At 37.4% G+C, this 21,158-nt stretch overlaps 1 protein-coding gene across 1 annotated transcript in view; it reads right to left on the reverse strand.

Moving 5' to 3' along the window:
* rlf (RLF zinc finger) overlaps positions 1–21,038 on the reverse strand; it is a 31,107-nt gene extending 10,069 nt beyond the window's left edge. The window contains exons 1-7 of the mRNA XM_057859561.1: positions 20,824–21,038; positions 9,304–9,458; positions 7,101–7,182; positions 3,228–3,363; positions 2,913–3,115; positions 2,616–2,752; positions 2,040–2,181 (exon numbers count right to left, since the gene is read on the reverse strand). Coding sequence (XP_057715544.1) covers positions 2,040–2,181; positions 2,616–2,752; positions 2,913–3,115; positions 3,228–3,363; positions 7,101–7,182; positions 9,304–9,458; positions 20,824–21,003 — 1,035 coding nt within the window. The 5' untranslated portion in view covers positions 21,004–21,038. The remainder of the gene's footprint in view (positions 1–2,039; positions 2,182–2,615; positions 2,753–2,912; positions 3,116–3,227; positions 3,364–7,100; positions 7,183–9,303; positions 9,459–20,823) is intronic.
* Positions 21,039–21,158: the final 120 nt, after the last annotated feature.

The following is a 21,158-nucleotide window of genomic DNA, read 5'->3' on the forward strand; positions in this document are numbered from 1 at the left end:
GACGGAAAAAACTGAAGTCCATCCGTCATTTTGACCGGTTGCAATTCACACCCCAGACCACAGGGTGGCGAGTGAGCATATTAATTAGCTATTGTCTCTCTTGATGCATGACGTCGTTGGCCTTACTCTGAAAAAATGTCAAGGCAACTGAGTGTCCAAAGTTTCTTCAAAAAGCCTCAAAACGACGATGGTGTTGATAAAAGAGGAGAAAAAACAGGGACTGCACAAGCGGGCACGCAATTCAAGTCCATGCGCACCAGGAGGAAAGTGTGAGACTACATTCAGGCCACAGCAGGTGCACTGTTAATTTCATTGTTCCATATGCTACATATGGTAGGCTACCTACCTACTGGGGCCACAGTCAGCTGTTTTTGTCACTGCGGAGAAAAAGTTACATATTCATCTGCTTGATGTGTGATGGCACGGTGTGGATTCTCTGTTAAGCTTGTTCGGACAGAATATTAATTTAAAATGAATGAAAACTAAATACTATTGAATATGTTGAAGCGGTATGCAATGTTAAGAGTCTTGTCAGCTGTAGGCGCACTATCCTATTCCCCTCACTATCCACTCGCGGGGGCCTGCGCTTGTCAGTGACGTTTCTTATTCTCGCTATATGATTATACAACTTAAACATTTGTTAATAATACGCTCTGTGTTTAGTATAATCCATCGCTTTTCCTTTTTAAATGGGCACTTATAAGCGAACGCAAGAAGTAACAACGGGAACATTTTTAAACAGGCATTTCACGGGAGAGCATTTCGACTCTTCGGCCAATCATATAGCGAGAGCGAGTGGATAGTGAGGGGACCGCGCGCGGCTCTTAAGTGTCTCTGTCACGTGACTGTCGTAGCCGGTGTAGGCGCTTGAACCTACACCGGTAAACGCGCTCGGCCAAATGGACACACAAGTACGGAAGGTGAATTATGCCAAACAAAGGGTCACCACAATGTCATTATCATCATTTTAAAAATTTAAGTGACGGGTAAAAATAGATTATGACCGGATTTTTATGACCCTGTTAGTCAAAATGACAGACAACGAAAAAGTCTAGCGCAACCTCTGGCACCCATCATTGCATCCTTTATCAAAACGCTGGATGGTCTTCACTACAGTCTAGAAGAAATATACACCTCATGTTATTCATCTATAAGGCTTTACTGTGCAAACCTACCTCACATCTCTCCTGTCATTCAAATCCAGTAACTAGAAAACGCGATCAACTAACTACTTAACCCTAAACATTCCACTCACACGCACTTATGTTGGCAGAACTGGCTTTACCTATTATGCTCCTCATAAGTGGAACGGATTGCAATCTACTCTTAAACTACAGTCAATCATTGATCTTGGTGATTTTAAATCTCTTGTCTGAGTTTTTTACTGATTATTGTAACTGTTTCAGTTAGTGTATTTTGTGTTGTCTGATATTTGTGAATGATTCTTTGTGCTCAGGCCTCTCTTGTAAAAGAGATATGTATCTCAATGAGACTGACTAATAAAATAAAGATTAAATAATGTTGAGCTATGGTAGTGGGTTTATTTTTATTTAGAATATTGTTGTTTTTTTAAAAAAAAAAAATTTTTAACTTAACATACTGAAGTTCCAATTTGCTGATATGCTTTGACATTTTTTCCCCCAACTCAGATACCTCAAAGTAACACATTTTAGCGCTGTAATTGCAATACCGTAATACCGTGAAACTATGATATTTTGCCTTAAGGTTTTCATACAGTCAGAATCTGATACCGGCACATGCCTAGTACTTGAATCCTACCTTATTTCAATGTTGTATACATACTATGTTGTTAATAAAAACATGAATTTAATATAATTACTCTTGTACTTTGATTAAAGCACCTATCCATTTCAATTTCTTTAGCTATGTTGATATTGTGATTCACTGTTGATGGGTTTCTTTCCAATCTTATTGCGTGATCATGTGTGTCATTGACTCTCAATATATCATACACTGTGAAATTTTGTAACAGTAGACATATTAGTTTACAGATTTGTGACGTACTATTACAGTCTCACCTCTGTCTGAATGATACGGATCAGGTAAAGCAAATGTTGCACTGTTTTGGCAATGGCACCAAGCTGAAGGCATCTTTCAAGGAGAGACAAAATTGAGGAGTCCAGCTTTTTCTGAAGTTTACTCCAGAGGAGAATCAGCTCCCTATGGATAAAATAAGGCCGTAATTAGCATTCAGCGAATAATAATAATAATGATGAGCAAAGATAGAAAAATTACTTGATCTAAATTTACTGTAACAAGATTTCACCAAAACAACTGAAAATACCGAGTCTAGCTGGAATGGCAACTTCAGCCTGTGTATAACGCACTAATATTTATGAAAATCGGATGACGGGCATATAGAAACAGACTCATCTGTGTCAGACAGAAATCACTACGTATTTAAGGAAACAACAGATTTTTTTTTTTGCCAATTAAAAAAAATCAAGTCATAAAATTCCTACAAATAAAAACAGAACAGTACAACTCGACTCCTTTTTTTTCTTGTAAACATTCCATCAAGACAGCAACCACTTATCATGGTGAAACTAGGAGCCCAACATCCATTTTGGCCTCAGCCCAAGCTGAATACTCACCAAGAACAGTCAAGGCTGGGCTGCTGAAGCTGCTGCGTTAGGAAGGTTGTGCACAAGATAAAGCCAGTGTTCTCCTCGCCCTCAGTATCTAAGTTGGAAGTAATCTCAAGGACATCTTTGCAGTTTTGTCTGGATATCTGTAAGGCAGCAATGTTCAGTATTATGTGAGCAGGAGGTCATATAAACATCGAGGCATTCCAGAACAACTTAACAATGCGCACATTACATGAGAAAGTGTTCAGGGAGCGATTAGAAAGAAAAACAAGTTTTCAACAATTCCGTGCCTGCCCACTTTACCTCCATGATGGCTTCTTCATTGGGAAGCAGCTGGCAAAGCAAAGAGACGTATGTGTGACGAAAAGTAGCTTGGTTGGAAATGGCGCTGCAGTCCGTGCAAGCTTTTGCCAGCACTACAGCCTTGGCGACCTCGCCCATCTTCTCCAGATGTTTTACTCGCATCTCCATAAAGCCCTCGCCCTCCAAGCAGATGTATTGATCAACTAAACACACACAAAAAAGTCCACTACAAATATGAGCAAGCTATGACCAACAGGACAATATGATGCCAAGATTAAAGTTGCTGTAGTTTGTGACAATTATTTTAAATTTAACCTTCTTGCTGGATGGTTGGCTGGCCTGAAAGGAGGGCAGAGAGGACGGGGTTGCTCCATGCACCTCCTTCTCCTGTGATCTGTAGTAAAGCTTGAAGGTCTGTACTCCCATACTGTATCAAGGTGTCATGTGCAATCTGGAGGGAAGCAACACTTTTCATTAGACTAAACACCAAACAACACTGTGCCTCAATAGCGTACCGCACGAATGCTATTTTTAAACTGTGACGTCGCCATCGTAACGCGGAAGTGGGACACTATAGACACGCCCTCTCATACAACCCACTTTATTTCTGCTTGTTTTCTCCAGTAATCTTTCAAAAAAGAACATGCCGATCACACACCATTGCTATTGAACTTGTACGAACGATTCTAGACATTATGACATATGAAGGATGTTTTCTTCATACGTTTCCCAAAACCAAAAACTCTGAGGAAAAAAAAATGTGAAGAATGGATCAACTTGCGTGGCTGTCCAAAAGACCATTTTAACGCCAGCAAGGTGAAGACATTCACATTTCATATGCAGTTAACATTTTGTTGGGCGCCATGGTCCTACAGAGGACGAAGGGGTAAGCCATTTTGATATTTTCACTTATTTTTTTAGCGTGGCATTTTGCCCTCTGACAATAAATGACCTGAAAAAAATTAAAATAGTATCTGACTGCCACGGTTACCTTACCTGTTGTTAAAAAAAAAAAAATAAAAAAAAAAAAACTTTAGTATGGGAAAAATAACTAAATCCTAGAATTAAGATTTGTTATTAATAAAAAAATTAAAAGTGCCCGTTGGCTGTCACTGAGTTGTTTGAGCTAACGTTTTTTTTTTAATGCATTCGGAATTTAGTTTTTAGGTATATTTAGCAGTTTTTTGTGGGAATATGTGTTTGAACGATTTGTTAAGAGCATTGTAAAAAACTAAAGCATTTAAGCTAGCGGACTTTTGCTATGCAAGTTAGCCAATTGTTCTTTTGTTCTACTGACATCCTCATTTATTTATTTTTATACCGTTTGAGGCTAAGCTCAGGTATTTTATTTCATTTTTAAATAAAAATTGCAATCCCGCATAGTTTGAAGGAACACTTGGGAATTTTATTTTGTATTCGCATTTAACGCTCTTTTGAAAGTGTAATTTTAGCAAGCCTTTGTTTAAATCTCCTAAAATCTATTCTGCAACGCATTAAATGTTCATAATTCGATTCATTGATTATTTGAACTATCTAGTTGATCAATTAATCACCTACTAAAATTATCAATAGCTGCAGCCCTAGCCGTGATCATGACAAAGTTGACAACTTCAGAAATTAAATCAGCCTTGTTTTTGTTTGTTAATATATTTTTTTTAACCAGGTTTGAGGTTTCACCAATACAGTATTGTTTGTGTTTGTTGGTTCAGTGATTATATTGTCATAGAGCAAAAACTTGGCTTGCACTTTAAAAATGGCTGGCTGTACTAAAAAAAAAAAACCCATAATTTCCGCACTATAAGGCGCACCTGACTATAAACCGCCTACCACCAAATTTGATATGAAAACGGCATTTGTCCATAGATAAGCCGCACTGGATGAGAAGCCACAGCCGTCCTCACTGTATTATAAGTGTCTGTCATAAGACCATATGAACCACCATGAAGCTTTGAACCAATTGGCTGGAAAACTTCATTGCTTCAAGAAGCATCATTTGGCCATAACTGCTCCCTTGGGGGAGACAGTCAACCTCTGCTGCCACCTGCCGTCAATACTGGTGTCATCCATCATACCTCCTAGCATGCGTTGCAGCGCAACAGATGTGAATAACAATCAAAATTCGTTTTCTGTGCTTATTTTTTTGCAGTTACTTTTGCAGCTGTTTTACTAATTGCTAGTTATGGTACTGTGTAACACTGTATTTAACAGTGGCGCCAAAAGACTGTCATTAGACAATCATAGTTATGGCCAGTGTTGTTAATAACGGCGTTACAATATAACGGCGTTACTAACGGCGTTATTTTTTTCAGTAATGAGTAATCTAATTAATTACTTTACTCATCTTGGCAACGCCGTTACCGTTACTGAGGCGGGAAAGGCGTGCGTTACTATGCATTACTAAGTTGGTTGAATAAAAAAAAAAGTCTGAGAGAAACGGACTCACGGGGACGAGAGCAGAGCAGGAGTGGGGAAGACGCCGTTGCAACCGCGATGCTAGGTGGCTCCAATAATACCTGATTGCAGCCATAGCCGACAAACTACGCCCACATGACACGGTAGATATCATATTATAGAACTAGATGCAGATGACAGACACTGCTGCATTGTCAACATGTTTTAAGGACTACATGCTGTAAACAGCCGCCATCTTAAAGCAGTAGACCTCTCAGGAATTTAGGAAGGCCCTGATGTTGAGATCCTTCCTAGCGAACCTAAGTAATTTTTTTAATCTAAAATGCTCCTAAATCGGCAAAATCTTAACTTAAATCTATCTTTAAATGATGAAACAGTTTTTAAACTTACACATGTTTAAAGTAGACAGAAGGGAACTAATGCAATAATGGGAGAAATTTTAACAACTTTAACGATTGATTCACAACTTTAAATGACTTCCACACATAGCAAAGGTTTCTAGCTAGTTATCGCAATACCCTTGTGTCTAGTTAAGTGGAGGGTAAAGAATTGGGCTAGGGCCAATTGTCCCCCCAAACCCTTTAAGCTTCACATTGTGTGACCTGTGTTTTTTTTTTTTTGAGAAAAAAAAAAAAATATCACTAGTTACTTTGCAAAGTAACTAATTACTCTTACATTCAGGTAACTGAGTTAATAACGCGATTACTTTTTGGGAGAAGTAATTTGTAACTGTAATTAATTACTTTTTTAAAGTAAAATTAACAACACTGCATGGCACTAAATGCGTTAGTAGACAGCCGCCATCTTAAAGCAGTAGACTTTTTAGGACGGCTCTGTTGTAGAGAACCTTCCTAGCGAACCTAAGTAACTTGTTATCTAAAATACTTCTAAATCGGCAAAATCTTGACTTTAATCTATCTTTAAATGATGAAACAGTTTTAAAACTTTCATATGTCGAAAGAGCGAAGGGAACAAATGCAATAATGGGACCAATTTTAACAACTTTTAACAGTTGATTCAGGGTAAAGGGTAAATTAGGGTAAAGAATTGGGCTCGGGCCAATTGTACCAAAAACCTTCACAAAAAACTTCACATAGTGTGGCCAATGTTTTTTTTTTTTTTTTTTTTTTTTTTTGAGGGAAAAAAAAAAAAGTAATTATCACCAATTACTTTGCCAAGTAACTAATTACTCTTACATTCAGGTAATTGAGTTACTAACGCAATTACTTTTTGGGAGAAGTAATTTGTAACTATAATTAATTACTTTTTTCAGTAAGATTAACAACACTGGTTATGGCATTACACTGTCATAAGCATCAATGAATGCTTATAAGAGATGTCATTTAGTGTTATCCGGCAAATTATCTCTCTTTTGAATGGATGTAAAAGATCCGAGCTGGACATAAATGGAGTTAGTGACATAATTTGCCGGAAGACACTGAATGACATCTGTCATAAGCAATCAGTAATGCCCATGATAGTGTCATGTCATAATAATGACAGTCTAATGACAGTCTTATAACGCCGCTTTCAAATGAAGTGTTACCTATTAAGCTAAATAAATCGACAAATAAGCCGCACTGGTCTATAAGCTACAGGACTCAAAATGAAGGAAAAAAGTAGTGGCTGATAGTCCGAAAATTGCGGTAAAATTACGGTACATGAATTAAAGAACTGGTTGGCAGAGAAGGTCTTAAAATACAAAACATGCAAATGAAGCTTCAATATTCACTATTCAGTTGCTCTGATTAACAACATAAACAAAGGTCCTCTCACCTGAACAGATTGGTGAAACTGAACCCAGGCCTCATAAGGGATTTCATTTTCCGGAACAGACAGAAATAGTTCAAAACAGCTTCTGCATGAAATAAGAGTGAAAATGCTGGTGTAAATAATCATAATTAGTTCATGAGAAATCCATCTCTCTTGACATGTGCAATTATTTTGGTGTCAGTACATTGGAAGACTATTAAATTGCTTTTGTTAGAATAATCTTCTGAAATGCATTTCAGTCATGAATTTTGTTAGAAAATGTTGTTGTTGTGACAACAAAGGATTTCATTTTATCTTTAAGAAAGCTCACGCTTCCCCTACAAAACAAGGTCGTGCCAGAGTGGTGACTCCATCCATTAGTTAAAGCTCCAATAAACATGAATACAGGTAGTTCCCGGGTTACAAACGAGTTCCGTTCCTAGGCTGACGATCTAAGCCATTCTCTCTCACATAGTTGAGGCGTAGACTTCAAAACTATTGACCTGACACTTCGTCATTCTTTGCCTTACTATAGGGGGCTGAGCTTCATTTAGTAATAGTCATTCGAAGACGGCACACGCTCATGTCCATTTAAGCTTGGATTTTTCAAGAAGTAGGATAGCTGTACCACATACAAACAGGAAGGATTGTCTCAGGAGTGATTTGTTCGAGGATTCAAGGTAATTATTATATTTTTCATACCATACATGCATTTTTAAACGTTGTGAAAAAAAATCAATGGGAGAAATCAGCCGCTGGTGCATTGGCATCATAGTTCGCCACATTTACGTAAAATAAACACTAACTGCACGGTTTTTTTGCTTTTGACCAAGAATCAAGACCGTTTTACATCCATATCTATGAACAATTCGGGGATTTAAGCATTTATTCACAAGAATTTTCACCAGAAAAGCTCTGTTTACGTCAGGCGGCCGCTAGCCCCAGTCGCTAACAGAGTAGCATTGTACTTCGACATTTGTGTAAAATAAACGCTAACTGCACGGTTTCTTTGCTTTTAACCAAGAATAGAGATAGAGACTGTTTTACGTTTGTATCTATGAAGAATTTGGGGATTTAAACATATATTCACAAGAATTTTCACCAGAAAAGCTATGTTTACGTCAGGCGGCTACTGGCCTCATTCGCTAACAGAGTAGCATTGTACTTTGACTCATTTACGTAAAATAAACGCTAACTGCACGGTTTCTTTGCTCTAAAACAAGAATTGAGACTGTTTCACGTCCATATCTATGAAGAATTCGGGCATTGAAGCATTTATTCACAAGAATTTTCACCAGAAAAGTTCCGTTTACGTCAGGCGGCCACTAGCCTCATTCACTACAACAACTATACAACTGTATAATAACAATAAAGGGCTATTCTATCCTATAATAAGTTGTGATTGCATATAGAATTTATCAATAATCTATTTGTAAATTATTTATAATTGATTCTGCAAGTTTTCCTCAAGTAATAAGTTTCTGATGTGAAAATTGAGTGATTTATTAGCCGTTTTAAAAAATTTAGGTTGCTATTTTGGGCAAAAACTTATGTTAAATATTGCTACTGATCCTGGAAATATAGGTGATTATCTCTGCATTTCGTGATTTTTGTTTATCTAATGTAAAATCTGAGAATTTTATAGACATTTTAAGTTTTGTAATCCGGATTTTATAAGGCAACGACTTTGAATTTTTTGATGACGCTGCTCATGGAGACTCATATATGGCTAAGGTAAGGTGCCTGTTTTGGTCTTAGGTCGGTAGCAGCTTTGGTTTTGAAAATATTTGAATTTGAAGTTTTTGAAAATAGGCCCCCTACGGATCGGCCCTGTGCCCAGTGTCATGTCAATATATTATGAAGTCTATGGTGGAGGTATACCTATGGTGAAAATTACAGGGTTCTCTCATCTTTTTAAGTGGGAGACCTTGCACAATTGGTGGCTAACTACTTTTTTGCCCCACCATATAAGACACTTACATTGGGCGAAAGTATGACCTTGAGTGTAACAGGAAAGGTCAACTTCCAACTATACATGAACAACTGAATATTAGGTCAATTGTCTCTTGGTTTTACACGATATTTATCAATTTGAATGTACTCCCTTGAATGCTCTCCCTTAACAAATGCATGGTTTGGTCAGTGCCATGTGCATGTAAGTTTTGTTGAGTAATAATATGGCCAAAAGTAGTAACACATTTTTTCCAATTTAAACACTTGTACTTACAGAGCTAGCCTCTTCAAAACAAGAGTGACTCTGTCCGACTCTGCAGTGAGGTGTGATCGGGCGGCGGCAAAGCAGTTTATTGATAGGCAGTAGACCTCAAGAAGCGGAAGACCGTGGTCTATGGAGTTCCTGCTCCCAGCATAATGCATAAGTGCCTGAGGGAAAATACAGGGTTACACACTAGAATGACAATAGGTTTCCCATAAGAACAATCATATTTAGGTGAGATTCACAAGGCCTTTTCACTTGGGACAGAGGTGAGACACTAGACTGCACCTAGGTGATCCCACTTGACAATGTCTGGAGTTAAAAGTGCTATTGATTAGGCCCGAGGGGGCTTGCATTCTAGGAAGAGAAAGTCACCCAAATGAACCGTCATATTCATAGCACATTTAGTAAGAATGAAATGCTTTATGATTGAACAATCAACTGTGATTAAATGTCTAGCAGTTGGCAACATCGCTTCTAAATGTATTTAAGTATAACCCTGTATTCATGTGTTCTGCTGCTTTAAAAGGGCGACTGTGTTGCCACTTAATTACATTGTTTCTTCACTAAATTAAACACTAATATGTATCAATTTTATTTGATAAATTATGTTGTATCATTTTAAAAGACCAATTTCCCGTCCTAAGCCTATGATTGCGAAATATCATTACGTAAAACTGCCATCTCTTTATGAATTAAGAATTTTTTTAAATCCCTCATTTTTACTGGAACAAAGTCTTTTTTTTTTTTTTTTAAAGGGATCCACGGATAGAAAAATTAGTGTTCTTAAAAGAGAAATGTTATTATGAGTTTAAATAATTTGATATTGAAACTCCTCTTGATGTTTAAATTAGGGCTGCAGCTATCGAATATTTTAGTAATCGAGTAATCGACTGAAAATTCTATCGATTAATCAAGTAATCGGATAAAACAAATATATTTTCAGGTGAAGAGCAATTATAGATATATATGAGAAAACAAGACATTTTATCATTTTCAGTCAATCAATGTCTTTATTTTTGATGTATATTGTTGAAAACAGCCAACAATTGCATCTCAGATGTAACTAGAATTTTTAAAAAATGACTAATTCACTGCTTTCACTCAAAAAACCTTTAGATCTTATTTTAAAAAAGTATATACATATATATATTATATATATAAACACACCTAAAAATGCCTTTACGCTTGATAACACACATCACTTAAAAGTTAGGATTTTTTCCCACCTTTTTCAATTGAACTTCTATTTGTGTCAAGCCATTTTTAAGTTCTAGTTAAGTTTTAAGTTAGTCTAAACTGTAAGTCCTGATAGGATTTTGAGTTTTTCACTGTTTAAAATAAATGTATGATACAGGCTGTACTGGAGCACATTAGGGACTAGTGCTACTTGGTGTTTTATCCAGCAATGACTACTGAGCTAAAATTGATAGTTAGCATTATTGAGTTTTTATTTGACACCCTCATCACTCCACAACGCTATGTTATGTTAAAGCCTGTATGTAAGACACGTTAGCCACGCATCGAAAGTGGTCTTAATTAATTGAAACCTAGCCCTCCGCAGGGCTAACGTAAGGTGAGCTAGTAGTGACAGTAACGTTAATCTTATATATTAGCGCTTAGCGCTCTTTATTAGCGCTTAGCGCTCTACTGCTTTAAGATGGCGGCTGTTTGCTAACGCGGCCTAGTCTGTCATTGAGCATCTAGTTTAACATACATGTGATCTCTAGGAGACTCATTGGACGCTACCTGCAACTAACGTAGTATGTGCGGGCTAGTATTTAGCAACGTCGGCATCGTTTGTAGCGGTTGTCGGCTGCAGTAAGTTTTTTTTTTTTGCTTCTTCCTCTACGCACGTGACATCAGCGCGTTGTCCCGCATTAAAAGTAGTCCGAGCAAAACGTGATGCTTAGAGCTGTCAAAATAAACGATTACTCGAGGTGAATAAAATTACTCGGATCAGTTTTTAAACTCGAGTTACTCGAGTTGCTCGAGTATTCGTTTCAGCTCTAGTTTAAATTTTTATACAGTTTGTAAAATTTGTTTAACTAGTAGGTCGCCATTGTTGTTGACGTCGCAAGGCGGTGAGGTCACATGGTTACGCTGCCAGGCTTCCAGAGTACGACTCTAGTGACATAAACATGTCATCTGTTCAACCCTTTCAATTTGGACTAGGGCTGCAGCTATCGATTATTTTATTAGTCGATTCATCGATGAACTCCTTCCTTCGAATAATCGAGTAATCGGAAAAGGACATAAAATATTAAAATAGCTGAGCCTCAAATGGTATTAAAAATTAATAAATGAGGATCTATGTACAACAAAAGAACAATTGGCTAACTTACATAGCAAAAGTCTGCTAGCTTAAAGGCTATAAAAATGCTAACTTTTTTTTTTTCCAATGCTCTTAAATTGTTCAACCACATATAAAACTGCTAAATATACCTATAAACTAAATTACATTTGAAATAAAAAACATGATCTCAAACAAAAATTTAGCTTATGTTGGGTCTTAACAGGGAGTAGCTGGATTCAGCCATGTGAAATGAGGCAGACTAGAGGGCAGTGTATCCAACAAATCAATACAACTAAATGCTAACACTTTCAAAACAAACCATTACAACACCACTTTAAACTAATACTCTGAGCAGCAAAATTTAATCGAATCTTTTCTTGTAATCGAATACTCGAGGTAATCGATTAATCGTTGCAGCACTAATTTGAACCCAGGAGGAACATGAATGAGCATGACAGCACTGTTGATATTTCACAAAACAAGCAGCAAAAGCCAAATGAACAGGAAAGATGGGATGAGACGTGACGAGAGTAGGGAAAAAAAAAACGTTCTGCTAAAATGTGCTACACCGGCAAAACGTCTTACAAGAGGCGAATTTGACACCCAAAGTACTACCGTGCGCTTTCAGCTTATTTTGTTTAGATGCATACAGACAGAACTTACTAAAGATGCCTTAAGAAAATACTTAAACGTAGGAATATCAAATAAGGGTGGTTAACATATGCTACGTGACTAATGTGGTCAACATATCAACAATTTGCTTTAAAGCTACTACAAAAAAAACAATGCTTAAAAGTATGAGAAGGAAACACATGCAAAAAGTATTTTGAGGCAATGGAAAGGTAATGAAAGACTCAATAAAAACACAAATAGTAAGTACTCGCCGCTTTTAACTGATGAGCGCATGTGTTTGTCGTCTCACCGCGTAGTACGAATTGCAGTAACCCAGTACTATTCGTCGAGTGATAGTATCAATATACGTCATCACCCCGAGCGTCCATACAACATGGCGCCCTCCGTAGGTCAAAACATGAACTAAATAGTATAGATTTATGCGTTTCTTCTAACATATTTTAGTAAAAGAGAACAATTGTGGCTTACTAGAGCCTACAAATTCAAGTCTGAGATTCCCTTTAAGAACTAAAGTTTCTCCTACATATCAATGGCCTTATAGCATAATTACCGAAGTCATTTTTGGGTTACCAAAATTGAGACTTCTGCATAATGTTACTTAACACTCTCCCACCATCTTGCCTTATTACTAAAGATGCACCGATATCGATACCAGTATCGGCGGGGGTTAGGCGGTGGTATCGACGAGTACCAACAAAGAGGGCGCCGATACCATTTACCGGTCCAGTATTATAACACTTGACTACAGCCTTTTTTTCCTCCTGACGCTCAAATCAAATCAAATTTATTTATATAGCCCTTTACAAAACCCGAAAGGTCCCCAAAGTGCTTTACAACAAAGACAAACATGGCACATAGTAAATAAAAGGCAGGAAAGTGTTATAAAATGACATTAGGAAGAAAAGAAAAGAAAAAAAACGAACCATCGCATCACGATTAGTCAGACACCAAACGAAACAATAAAACAGATAAAATCCGAAAACATTAAAAACCCTAAAGAAATAAAACCAGGCTAAACTAATCTTGGGGAAAGGCGAGTCTAAAAAGGTGTGTCTTTAAACGAGATTTAAAAAGGCCCAAATTTGTAGTGGTGCGGATTTCCGGGGGAAGACTATTCCATAACCTGGGTGCAGCAACCGCAAAAGATCGGTCTCCCCACTGTTTGAGTTTGGACCTTGGGACTTGCAAATGAAGTTGGCCGGTAGAGCGAAGACTCCTGCCAGAGTTACGGATGGTTAAAATTTCTGATAAGTAAGAAGGAGCCTGGCCATTAATAGAATTAAAAACAAACAGTAAAAGTTTAAAATCAATTCTAAAATGGACTGGAAGCCAGTGGAGCGATGATAGCACGGGGGTAATATGTTCACGTCTAGGTGTATCTGTTAAAAATCGAGCAGCAGCATTTTGAACAAGTTGGAGACGAGAAACTGAGGATTTGGGAAGACCAACATAAAGAGCGTTGCAGTAATCCAGCCTTGAGCTTATAAAAGCGTGAATTGCTTTTTCCAAGTCGTGGCGAGTAAGAAAAGGCTTCACTTTGGCCAGGAGACGGAGCTGGAAAAAACTTGCTCTTACAACAGAACTAATCTGTTTTTCAAAGTTGAGCCTGCAATCGAATATCACTCCGAGATTTTTAACATGTGTTTTAAAAAAGGGAGCCAGAGTGCCAGGGTTGGGCTCAAGGGCATTTAACATGGAAGGTGTGCCAAAAGTAATATATTCAGTTTTGCTTTCGTTAAGATGTAAAAAGTTTTGCGCTAGCCACTGCTTCACATCGGATATGCACTCCATTAATTTAGTGAGAGCAGTTTGTTCGTTGGGTCTCAGGGGGAGATACAGCTGCAGGTCATCAGCATAAAAATGAAAAGAGATATTATGTTTTTTTATAACTGATCCTAAAGGTAGGAGATAAAGTGCAAAGAGAACAGGCCCTAAAATGGAGCCTTGTGGCACCCCACAAGACAGAGAGGTTTGTGAGGAGGAAAATTCCCCAATCATTACTGAGAAGGTCCTATGTTCCAGGTACGATTTAAACCACTGTAGAGCTTTACCACGGATACCTATAAAGTGTTCTAGACGAGATACAAGGACTGTGTGGTCGACTGTATCAAATGCTGCTGTGAGATCTAGTAAAACAAGGATTGCTGGGTTTCCGTTATCTACAGAAAGTGCAATGTCGTTGTGCACTTTTAACAGTGCTGACTCATTGCTATGTCTGGACCTGAAGCCTGATTGAAACTTGTCAAGGGTGGAGTTTGTCTCTAGAAATGTTTGCAATTGAATAAAAACAACTTTTTCTAAAACTTTAGAAAGGAAAGACAAGTGGGAGACGGGTCTAAAATTGGACAGCACGGAGGAGTCGAGATGGGGTTTTTTAAGAAGGGGTCTGACTACAGCCTGTTTGAAGGCAGCTGGGACAGAACCGGTACTGAGAGAGTTATTTATAAGAGCCAGCAGACTTGGTCCGAGGCAACTAAAGACTTCCTTTAGAAGCCCAGCTGGAATTATGTCTAACGGACAGTTAGTGGGTTTCATGCCACTAACTATTTCAGACAGAGATGACAATGGAAGGAGATCAAATTGTTCAAAAACAGTGAGCAGTTCTGGAGGATGTAGATTATCTGATGAGATACCCGAATTGCAGACATTTTGCCTGACCGAAGAGACTGTTTTGAAAGAAAGCGAGAAACTCCTCACAAGTGGCACCTGACACATCAGTTAAGACAGTGGGGTGCGGGTTTAAAACAGAGTCAATTGTGTTAAAAAGCAGTCTTGGATGGCTCACTACACTCTCTGTTGTGTGATGACACGTGATCACTTTGCATGCCAAGCAGCTATCGCTATTGGCCTGCTCCAGACTAAAGCTGAAACGAATACTCGAGCAACTCGAGTTTAAAAACTGATCCGAGTAATTTTATTCACCTAAAGGAAACGTTTAATTTTGCCAGCTCTAAGCATCACGGTTTGCCCGGACTACTTTTAATGCGGGACAACGCGCTGATGTCATGTGTGTAGAGGAAGAATTTAAAAAAAAAAAACCTAACTGCAGCCGACAGCCGATACAAACTACGGCGACGTTGCTAAAAACTACGCCCGATGATGCAATGGTGGTAGCAGGTGGCGTCTGATGAGTCTCATAGATAATACGTGCATGTAGAACTACTGTAATTTTCGCGCTATAAGCCGCTACTTTTTTTCCTTCATTTTGAATCCTACGGCTTATAGTCCAGTGCGGCTTATTTGTGTTAAAAGTTAACACTTCATTTGACAGCGGCGTCATAAGACCGTCATAATCATGACATGACAGTATCATGGGCACTGCTGAATGCTTATGACAGATGTTATTAAGTGTCATCTGGCAAACTATGTCACTTACTCCATTTATGTCCATCTCGGCTTTTTTACGTCAATTCAAAAGTGAGAAAATTTGCCGGATAACACTAAATGACATCTGTTATAAACATTCATTAATGCTCATGACAGTCTCATGTCGAAATTATGACTGTTTATTGACAGTCTTATGGTACCACTGTCAAATAAAGTGTAACCAGTTAATGTAGCAATTAATGAAACAACTAGGACAGTAACTAAAGAAATAATTAGAACAGAACATGAATTTTCATTGTTATTTACATCTGTAGAGATGCAATTCATGCTAAGAGGCATGTTGAACAACAACAGTGTTGATAGCAGGTGGTAGCAGAAGTTGACTGTCTCCTCTAAGGGAACAGTGATGGCCCAATGAAGCTTCTTGAAGCAATGAAGCTTTGCAGCCAATTGGTTCAAAGCTTCATGGAGGTTCATTTGGACTTAGACAGCCTTATGATGCCGCAGTCAAATAAAGTGTTACCGGTTAATATCTTTTGTAAATATCCCATAATACAGCGAGGACGGCTGCAGCTTATAGTCCAGTGCGGCATATCTATGAACAAATGTGGTTTTCTTGTCAAATTTGGTGTGCAGCGGCTTATAGTCAGGTGCGCCTTATAGTGCGAAAATTACTGTAGATGCGAAATGAGACTCGGCGGCGTTAGCAGCGGCGTTAGTAAACAGCCACCATCTTAAAGCAGTAGACTTCTCAGCGCTAACAAATAAGATTAACTTACTGTCACTCGTTCACGTAACGTTACCCCTGCTGAGGGCTAGGTCTCTATTAATTATGACCACTGTCGATGCGTGGCTAACGTGTCCTATATACAGGCTTTATTTAATCTGTGAAAACAGCGCTGTAAAGTGATGAGGGTGTAAAATAAAAACTTAATACTGTGAACTGTCAATTTTAGCTCAGTAGTCATTGCTAGATAAAACACCAAGTAGCACTGGTCCTAATGTGCTCCAATACAGCAGGTATCATACATTTATTTTGAACACTGCAAAAATCCCAAATCCTATCAGGACTTACGGTTTTGACTAACTTAAAAATAGCTTGACACAAATGGAAATTCAATTGAAACACGTGGGAAAAACAACTAACTTTTACGTGATGTGTGTTATCAAGCGTAATGACATTTTTAATTAAGAAATATATCTATTTTTTTATAAGAGGTACAAGTTTTTTTTTTGAGTGAAAGCAGTGAATTAGTCTTTTTTTATTCTAGTCACATCTGAGATGCTATTGTTGGCTGTTTTCAACAATGTACATCGAAAATAAAGACACTGATTGACCAAAAATGGTTCAATATTAGATGAAATGTCTTGTTTTCCCTTGTATATTTATAATTGCTCTTTACCAATTTTTTTTTTTTTTTTACCCCATTACTAGATTAATCAATAAAATTTTCAGTCGATTACTCGATTACTAAAATATTGTATAGCTGCAGCCCTACTCCAGATCAATGATCAATGGCCACTTTTTCAAATGAAGGAAAAACAAAGTACAAAAGAATGTGTATTAATTTCTGTGTGGTGCTTTAACTTGACAAATTCATCAATAAAGCTCTGGAAACCTTTCATAAGAAATAAAAAAGATTTATTGAGGCATTTCATTTAAAAAAAACTCTTGCAATCCTCGTGTGGACCGATCAAGGCTACCCTCTTCTGTTTATATTCAATACAACAAACTATGTGTATAAAACAAAGTACTCTAAGAAACCTTGAACGGAACACGTGCTGTGATAGTCTTTTGAGTTGGCCTATTCAAAATGGGTATCCCGGGGTTAGATGGGATAGACTCCAATTTACCCGTGACAATTCCAAGACGCCCAAATAATAGACACCTTTGCAGGTGAGAAGTACACAGTTGGGGAGCACTGATTAATTCCCTGCTGTCTATTTAAAGCATAACTACCAAGGGGGCTTTCCGACAAGGATCTCAATCCCTTGAGATCTGTATAGATATACTAGGCCTGGGCGATGAATACATTAGTTAATTTGAGTTTAAAAAAAAAAAAAAAAGTCAAAAAGTAATTCATTTGGATTTTTGTTGTTGTTTTTAGCCAAAAAGAGAAAATCTGGTAAAGTCACTCAATAGAATATTCCACAAGAAAGACTTTCTTTCTGTAGTGAGTATAGCGAAAAATAGGGGGAGGGAAAGAGATTACATTTTAAAATAGATGAAAATAGATCAATTAAAATACATTTTTTCCACTTTTCGGGCATAAAAACAAAAAAAATCTGGCTCCTAATGATTGCTGCTATCCATCCCAATAAAATAGTATTGGATAGCTTAACCCAGGGGTCCCCAAACTACGGCCCGCCTCCACATTTAGTCTGGCCCCCTGAATACCCCCCACCCATTGTGTTATTTATTTCCTGGCTTTTTTCTGTGAAGTACCCAGAGAGGGTTATTTGTTTATTGTCTATTTAATTAATAGTGTTATTATATTATATTATATTATACTATATTATATTATATTATATTATGTTACATTGTATTATATTTTGGGCTGTCAAACTATGAAAATTTTTAATCGAGTTAATCACAGCTTAAAAATTAATTAATCGTAATTAATCGCAATTCAAACCATCTCTAAAATATGCCATATTTTTCTGTAAATTATTGATGGAATGGAAAGATAAGAGGCAAGACGGATATATACTGGACTGTCTCAGAAAATTAGAATACACAATATTCTAATTTTTTGAGACAGTCCTGTGTATATATACAAAAAATTAGAATATTGTGTATTCTAATTTTCTGAGACAGTCCAGTACATTCAACATACTGTACATAAGAACTGTGTTTATTATAACAATAAATCAACAAGATGGCATTAACATGATTAACATTCTGTTAAAGCGATCCATGGATAGAAAGACTTGTAGTTCTTAAAAGATAAATGTTAGTACAAGTTATAGAAATTTTATATTAAAACCCCTGTTAATGTTTTCGTTTTAATAAAATTTGTAAAAGTTTCAAACAAAAAATAAACTAGTAGCTCGCCATTGTTGATGTCAATAATTACACAATGCTCATGGTGCTGAAACCCATAAAATCAGTTGCACCCAAGTACCAGCAGAGGGTGACAAAACACCAAAAAACACAAGTAACAAATGGACATGACACTGTGCTGTCATTTTAATCTGTTTGAACGGAGCATGTGCGTTAAATGCGTCAAATATTTTAGCGTGATTCATTTAAAAAATTCATTACCGCCCCGTTAACGCGATAATTTTGACAGCCCTATATATTATATTTACTTTTGTTCCGTGAAGAATTCAGAAAGAGTTTTTGATTGTGGCTTTCTGAAAAAACAATAAATTTTTACATTTAGGCACTCCTGCAATCGTTAACATTTTCTGTTACAAACTGACCCGGCCCCTCATCAGAGAAGGAAAAAGTTATGTGGCCCTCACAGGAAAAAGTTTGGGGACCCCTGGCTTAACCCTTAAAAGATTTGACGCGTCCTGCGCGCATTTCATCTTTGAAGCCTCATCACATTGTAATTATGTCACCGACGTGCCACTGGTTGGTCTCGTTTGAAAGTGCTTAAGTCAAGGTCCACGCTTTTTACTTGAAGTCAATCGACGTAAGACAGGAGATATTGTATTGATTAACATCGCTAGTATTTATATAATACCATTTAATTCAGACTAAGGGAGTTTATTTGTGAAGGATGAATATTGGTGTATATAAAAGATATGATGCTTTAATGAAGGAAAAAACAAAAGTTTACAAAAAAAAATACAATCGCACATCCTAGGATGGGACTATTCCGCATGCACACATTGCGATGGCGACGTTCAAACGATATATTCACTATTTTGCACTGTTAGTCTACTGTTATGTACCTGTTTTGACCATAGTTTGTAAAAAAGCCCAAAAACATCGATATCCATCTGTTGTTTCTGTTTAATTATCAACTATTAAACTAGTCTATTTTTTTTTCTGTTGAATATTTATCCTAACAAGTTGAATAAATATTATCGGGCTTCAAAATGGTTTGTTGAGCATGTTTGGTTGTCAAGAGGACATCATTATTACCAATTCTGACAAAAGATATTAGGATTTTCTTGTCTTTTTGAGTCCAAAACATTGGTTATAATTGGTCAGTGAAGAAAACAACAGTTTGGACATGATAGTAATGGTGTCCTGAAAAAAGGGACCCAATCAGGCCATTGTGAAAAATTATTTCTTTGAAACATAAAGGCAACATCAAAGTCATTCCAACTCTGACAAAATAGGCCTCGAACTTCAAGGTTTAAGGGGAAATAAAGCAGGTGAACTGAAAAAAATGGTCTTACCTTTGCTGTTTTTTTCTTCTTTTAAACTATCAAACCAGTAAATATTCTTTGATTCCTGCAAGCCCTGATGAACGGTACATTATTATCTTTTCAATGCATGTTTCGGTTCTAATGGACTACTTGATTAATCACAAAAAAAAAAAAAAAAAATTAAACTGAAAATTACGTGTATCAACCCTAATACTAAGGCACAACGGGAGAAAAAGAGTAGTAGTAGTCGTATAAACTTTAATCCCACACGGTTTCGAGACCGTCTCCATGAAAAAAATCACAAACCACATCAAGTTATTCATGATTCTATCCCATGATAACTGCACGCATTTATGGCATACACCATTTTCCTCTACTTGAACCCGCTGTGTTAAATTTACAATCCATTTGAGTATACATTGGGATACATTTGATTTTGAACCATAACATCCTCAAAGTACAAAACCTTCGCAACGTGTATGCATGCCCAACCATTTATTTTAACGAATCACTCGAGGAAAAGTCATTCTATGGCACAAAAATGCCATGTCTAATTTGTCAAGTACAGTATGTGAAGCGACCTTAAATCGTGTAAACAACACGTCGCCGCGCCCACGTTATTGTTAAAACACAAAAGTACGTTACACTATTGAAATATGTGAACAGCAATTTCACTTTCTTTTATGTGATCAAGCTACATCATCACTGCATGGTTTTGGAATTGAACCAATAGTACTGTAAACCGTTTTGATATAGAGTGGTTTCAGTATTTATAAGCAAGTTAGAACACCTAATATAATATAAATATGTGCAACAATACAGTTTTTTTAAACGCTAGAGGATAGCTACACCTCAAAACACCCCAATTATTTTGCACCCGCCGAGCAAAACAACCCAAACTGAGCTATCGCTATGCTAATGATAGCATGAACGTTACACGCACTCTTTACCTGGCAGAAGTTGTCACAGTAGTCCGAGGACGACGCCACGGACACTTCCTGTTGCCTGAGGCCGTCTTCGAAGGCCCTCAGTGTGGCTAGGAGGGTTTCCATTGCAACCAGCGTGTCCTCGGCCGTGTCCAGGCCCCGTTCGCTCCATTCGAGCGCCGTCTCGACGTTCCTCTCCGCCATCTTCCCTCTCGTCCACGGCGCGTATGCACAAGTGCAGTCTGACACCGCCTTCTTTTCTTTTCTTTTTTTTCTGGGGATTGCTATATGTATTACTACATTAGTGCCATCTAGTGGTTAATAATGATTACTACATGTGTGTTGTATGCAATGTTGAG

Source organism: Corythoichthys intestinalis, chromosome 15 (genome assembly GCF_030265065.1).
Source record: "Corythoichthys intestinalis isolate RoL2023-P3 chromosome 15, ASM3026506v1, whole genome shotgun sequence".
NCBI lineage: Eukaryota > Metazoa > Chordata > Actinopteri > Syngnathiformes > Syngnathidae > Corythoichthys > Corythoichthys intestinalis.